Here is a 6,299-nt window from a genome sequence, read left to right on the forward strand (position 1 = left end):
GGTTAGCTAATAATAACATTTTCGTAAACCAAACAACTAGGGTGCCCATAAATTCTTGTAACGAGTCAAAATATGGGTGATGGATTTTAAAACTGTTGTACTATTGTTATAGCTTCCCAAAAAATGAAGAAAGGCGACATAAATGGCTCAGCAGTCTATATATGAAGTAGAAATACAAAAAAAAACAGTCTTTACTTCGAATCTTCCTGCTTTTATACTGCTAATTTCCGCTAATTATTAAAAGCCTTTATTAGTATCTTAAGGTCATAAACTGCGTAAGTTAAAACTTCAATACTAATCTGTGTTTAATAATCTTAGCAAATTCGGATTTGTCTCACATAGCTTAATCTCATAGTCACCCTATTAGAAAGGGACAGACAGCCTCCGTACTAACTGTTTCACTCGGCTCGTTTTTTGGGTTTATATGCGCAGTCCTGTTTACTAATATTATATCTATGACCAAGACTGAGCTCCGCGGACGCCACTACTCTGCCAAGCGCGCCAAAATGTTGTTTCACCGGAAACGCCACCAGAGGGCGCGCTTGCGTGACGTTTAGTGTCCGTACTAATGACAGACTCCGACATATAGGTAATTCAATATAATTGTTATTGTAGTCAAAAAAAAATTGTGCAGCGTACAGTGCGCGCGTTTTGTTATTGAAGCCGGCCGGCCACTGCTTTCGTTTAAAACTGATGTTTTTGCTTGAGGCCGACAGGTAGCGCTAGGCGGCTCTAGTGGTAATCATTCCTATCTCGATGGTGGTAATGTATAACAGGGAAGAGTATGGAGGAAATTATAAGGTAAATATCCCAAAGGCTGTTTTATATTATTAAAAAAAAAATCTACTATATTAAACAGATAACTTAGATAGGGCTAAAAATAAATACCCCGGAGGTTTGGTTAAAATTTTTTTATTAAAAAAGTGGTTAACAGTTGTTAGTAGGAAAAAAAAGGTTTACTCAATATTTTAACTTATATAAGTTAACAATATCGCCTCATCTCACGTTGTCAACAACTGAATATAAATAGTAACAAAATATACATTATCTCTTAGAAGAACCAAATACTGTTTACAAAAATATTGTAAAATAGTGGGGAAGATAGGTATGTTTCGAAACAAATTACGAATATTACAACTCATCCTTTTTAATACTGTAGCAGGCAATTTCTATTAAATCTTTTGTACTTTTATTTATTTGTAAGATTGAAAATATATTTTAATCACTAAAAAGCCAAAGATTAAGCAAAACCAAATGTAATGTTCATAATATCACATTTCACATGTACGATCTAAATACCTACAAGTTTTACTTTAACGCAGTTTGAAAAGTTAATGCGCAGTATATGAATAGTTTGGTCAGAAAATAATGCAGAATCAATTAAAACTACTTTCTAATCTTTCAAAACTTCTTCATAAAAATCCCAGTCTGTTTATATTTATTATCTTTTTTCTGAGGATTTTGGAAACTGAATCAAAACGCTTTCTTCAGACTTACGAAAGCCAATAAAACAGATCGCTTGAGAACCTCCTTTTTTTGAAGTCGTTAAAAAAACGTCTGGGGCGCTTGAGGTTTTGCAGATTTAACGTTACACTTATAAGCTCTCGTGATGCACAAAAAAAAAACAGTGGTTCTAATTGAAGACCTAAATACGTATGAATTAAAAAATGAAAAACTCTAATCGTCAATCAAAGCTTGCACAAATATTTCATTAACTTTATCGTTCTTCAGCTGCTCTTTTATCTCTTTTGTCATCTCTTTGTCCACATCGTATTGACAGTTCCTCAGCACGTAGACGACAATTCTTCGCTGACTGTCCTTCCCCTCTGCCAACATGCCCTTCAAAACGGCCCCATTAAACCTCGACCTTGAATAACCGAACCTAAATTGATTATCCAAGTAATTGGCCAGAGCACCAGAATACAGCTCTATTATGGAGTCGAAGTATGTTTCCACAAGCTGGGCCACCTCCTTCACTATGTACCTCCCGAGGACGAAGCCCACAGCCTCCACGCCCTCCGACTTCTTCCGCTTCGCATCAGCGAACACGTCCGGCATCTGTTTCATGCTCTGCCTCACCGCTCTATAGTACAACATTGTCAGATGCACCTGCACGTACTTGTCGAAGTATTCCTGTTTCGGCATGAATGTCCTCATCCAGGTTAAGATCCTCTCTACGACTGACAAACAACATGGGTAGTCAGTGTTTAAGAACGCGGCGTTATATTTTAAGCTTTCAAAAATCTGAACCAGTCTGTACTTGAAATCGGAGTCCTCACCTATCCCCTTGTTTCCTTTACAACGCAGAGCCTCCAACTGTTCTAATAATCTATTTCCTATCGTCGTGAATCTTTTTTCCAAGTCCTCATCACTCTTGGAGAGCATCAAGTACCTGATATAAAGTCCAGGGAAGGGTACCGCCGGAACATGTGTGTCAGTATTGTCGAGCATCTCAAGCAATATCTTTTCGACGGACTCGCCGCTGTCGGGGAGAAGTTTAGCGATTTCAATGAGTATTCGGTCGGCGCCAGAATAAGATACTTTCTTCAGTGGAAAATATAAAGTAACGCAGTAGTCGGGTTTGATACAGGAAGGCAGCCAGTCAGTGTTTCTAAGTAATCGACGGAGCCTCTCGCGTGGTGCCAGGTCGATACTGGAGAGCAGGGGTTTGACCGTATCCCACACCCTGAAGTCAGCGCCAGCTCCTGCGCGTCGGAAGTACAGCAACGCTACTCGCAGCGCGACTGCCGGCCGCAGCTTGACTGCTGCCGCGAAAGTGTCGAGCACTGCGCCGCCCGCAGAGCGCATGCTGAGCGCTAAGGCTACTCTCACCGTGCGCCGCTCGGCCGCTAGCGCACGAGTTAGCGAGGCTCTCTCTGCTTCCCGACAGCGCATCGCGAGCGTCGCGACAGCTTTCACACCAGCCTTGCGCCAGCCCCACTCCGCCAAGTTGATGGCAGGCCGGGCGCGGTGTGCGCACGCCCTTAGCGCTGCCGCGAGCCTCACACGGTCCTTGCCCTCAGCGTCACACTCATGTATTGTCGCCTGCAAGTTAGCTCCCAGTATACTTGCCAGCACACGTGCCAACGTTATATTCTGTTCTTTTCCATCTTCATTCATCATCTTCTCTTTTAATGCGATGCGGAGCAACGCCGTAACGTCATGTTTCTGATCATAGTATACAACTAGTTTTGAGGCAAATTTATTGAACCTAGTCTTACGATCCGACAATATATCCACAACTTGTTTCACTTCGAGAGCAGACGGATCATGTCTCAGAGAGTTCACCAGTGCTGCTTCGTCTCGTCTGAACTCCATGTTATGTCGCAGTAGTTCGCGCCTCGCAATGTGAGCGTTATAAAGACGTTCTAGTAATGGACGCGCTAGGTCCGCATCCCGCTTGGCTAACGCTACCACTGCTTCCACCACTGGCGAATTGGACTTCACGCGAACGCGGTATGTTTTCAAGACATCTAGCAGCTGACCGAGCCGTTCTGCGGCTACTTTTGGTTCTGCTTCTGCAGCTGAAGCTGCTAACATGTTCTGAAGACCGACGGTAACACGCTCTCGTTCGTCCTTCTTCAGGGAATATTCTGTCAGCGTGGAAAAGTCGTTCAAAAATGCGACGCGGACAGCTTGTTTACATTCGCCAGCTAGTAATTGGCGAATCACAACGGCATGCAGCCCCTCACGGCACGCAGCTTCGGGAGGTCCGCCGTCGAATCCGAGACCATGGCCGAACTCCAGCAAAAGTTGCCAGACGTCAGCAGGCAGACGCCACACGTTGGCGCGCTTCACGAGACTGCGCAGTATAGAGGCGCGCGAGTGTGACGGCTCATTGATGTGACGCACGGCGAGCTGCAGCAGCGCCGTCACCGCATCAGTACGACCTCCGCTTTTGCTGACCAACACAAGGAAAATATCGCGCCGCCTGTCTGCCGAACCGGTCGCACCCAGTCGCTGACTTAACTCATGCAAAGTACGATCAAAACTACTAAAACGAAATTCATCGAACAGGCGATCCAAATCGGTTTTCACTCGTATTATACATTCGTAGTCTTCAGCATACTCTGCTCGGCATGCATAGGCAGCACATTTCATTGACATTCCCATTCGTAGTGCTTCTGGGAACATCATATCGTTCATTCTACAGACTGGCCTTAAGTCTTCGTCATCGAAGACATTGGGATCAGAGTCGACCAGCGGTGGGGGCTCCGGCGTGGGATACGGCCAGTCCGGCACAGACTCTCCCACATCCTTCTCCACGAACACTCGTTTCTTGAATGCGGCTCTCTTGTCGGGACTGAGTCGCTTGATCAGCGGCTCCACGGCCTTATAACTAAACCTATACTGCAGGTAGCTTGCCCGAGCGAGCTGCAGCACTACTGCCTGACACTCCTCGACACTGAGCCGAGCGGCGAGGCTCGGGATGTGCAGGATATACGCCGCATACAGCTCCAACTTGTTCCACAATCTAGCTTTGTGACAGCTCACGATGTAGTCTGTCGCCGATGGACTGAGGCGACTGAAGCTGTTCATGTTGAAATACTTCTCCGTGATGTCGAGGAACACATCGGCGTCCGACTTCAGCACGCACTTCACGCTGTTGTAGTAGGCCTTCTCTTGTGCGAGATAGCGCGCTTTCACATCATCATCCGTCGCCAACGCATCAAAGTATATTTTAGCAACTCGAGGACATTTCTCACACAGTACCTTCAAATAATGACAGGATATCTTTGCCAGTATGTTGGGAACCTCCTCCAGTATGAAGTCTTGGTTGCAGTGGTTAAGGAACTTTATGGCATAGTCAAAGGAATCCGGTTTGTAGTGCTGATAGAACTGCTGGCACATTGCTGGCTCTCGCAGGTTGATGTAGAGCCAGTGTTTCATTCTGGTGACCGCCGGCGCCACCATCTCTGGGAAGAGAACGTGTTCCAAGTGTTTGGGGTTAATGATGTCCTGGTGGTGTACTAGCCAGGTCGCTCTCAGGGCTCTGCTCACGTACAGCATGTCGTCGTGTTTCAGGTTATGTATTATGTAGTGCACATGTTGCAGTTTGACGGCGAGGTCTATCTTGAAGAGTCGGTCGAGCGGAGACAGTTCGGGCAGAGCCTCCACATCAGGGAACTTGGCTCCGCTCTCATGAGCCTCGCGCACTAAGCTGTTGAGGTGTCGGTGACGTTGGCCCAGGTTGTCGCCAGACAACGTGACTGGTGTAAGTGGCGCCATCTGTAAGCATTAAAGTTAATTCATTGGGTTGCGCTCATATTGGCATTGATGTCTGAAAATTACGAACTGAAGATTAAAAGACTTCACAATACTTGAGTAGACCTTGGAAGGTAACATTAAACAATTTTCTTTAGTTCATTATATAACTACATAGTATTTCCAGGTAGTTTTACACTAGGTTCGTCCGTGGTTTTAGCTCACATCCTTCGGAACTAGGGCTGCCATCAGTCCGGGTTTCCCTCGTTTGGAGGCCGTCCGGGCGGGGTTTCAAGAAGTGTCCGGGGAAAACCCGGACGCTTTTCATGTAAGGAAGCACCTCATTGAATTTAAGTAAATTTTAATAGTAAATGGATTACAAATTATTATTTTGTTTAATCGTACTCGTTCAGGGAAAACATGAGATTTACGCCAATGTCCGGGTTATCTTCATGTTTGTCCGGGTTTGGCGAAATTCGACATGGCAGCCCTACTCGGAACTAATTATGGCACCCGTACAATACTTTAATATGCGCTTATAAATCCGCTATTTAGGGCGGTTCCTAGACCGCACTATATGATTGTGCGACATCGTGCAAAATTGACGTCTCGAGTTAATACAAGCATTGTGTGTAGTTAGGCAGTTGTACAAAAACAAAAGGTATTATATTAACTATAGTCTGTTTTTTAATCTCGTAGACTAAATTGACACTTGCAAAATGTCAAACTTTCTAATAATTTTGCTAGCTCTGTGGTGCAGTGTTGTACTTACCATACCGGTTCGTTGAATCGTAACTTTTTATCTATAATAGACGAATTTAATATTCATTCAAAGTTTTATATTTAAAATTCACGTACGTACACATGGCTGTACGACGTGCTACAAACTGCCAGGGATATCTGACCACGCAAAGCCATGCGTAATCATCAAGGATAAGCCCATTATTTCAGGATGACTTATTGTAAAAAGTTACGATTCAACGTACCGGTATCGTAAGTACAACACTGCACCACAGAGCTAGCAAAATTATTTGGAAGTTTGACATTTTGCAAGTGTCAATTTAGTCTACGAGATTAAAAAACAGACTATAATT

The 6,299-nt window shown here is 44.5% G+C and overlaps 1 protein-coding gene across 1 annotated transcript; it reads right to left on the reverse strand.

Moving 5' to 3' along the window:
* Nucleotides 1-896: 896 nt before the first annotated feature.
* LOC124642977 lies at nt 897-5,632 on the reverse strand. Its single transcript, XM_047181804.1, has 2 exons — nt 5,611-5,632; nt 897-5,229 (listed from the first exon to the last, which is right to left on the reverse strand). Exon 2 carries the CDS (start codon nt 5,227-5,229, stop codon nt 1,678-1,680), a length of 3,552 nt encoding a protein of 1,183 aa, XP_047037760.1. The 5' UTR covers nt 5,611-5,632; the 3' UTR covers nt 897-1,677.
* Between the last annotated feature and the right edge of the window lie 667 nt (nt 5,633-6,299).

Source organism: Helicoverpa zea, chromosome 26 (genome assembly GCF_022581195.2).
Source record: "Helicoverpa zea isolate HzStark_Cry1AcR chromosome 26, ilHelZeax1.1, whole genome shotgun sequence".
NCBI classification, from domain to species: Eukaryota; Metazoa; Arthropoda; class Insecta; order Lepidoptera; family Noctuidae; genus Helicoverpa; species Helicoverpa zea.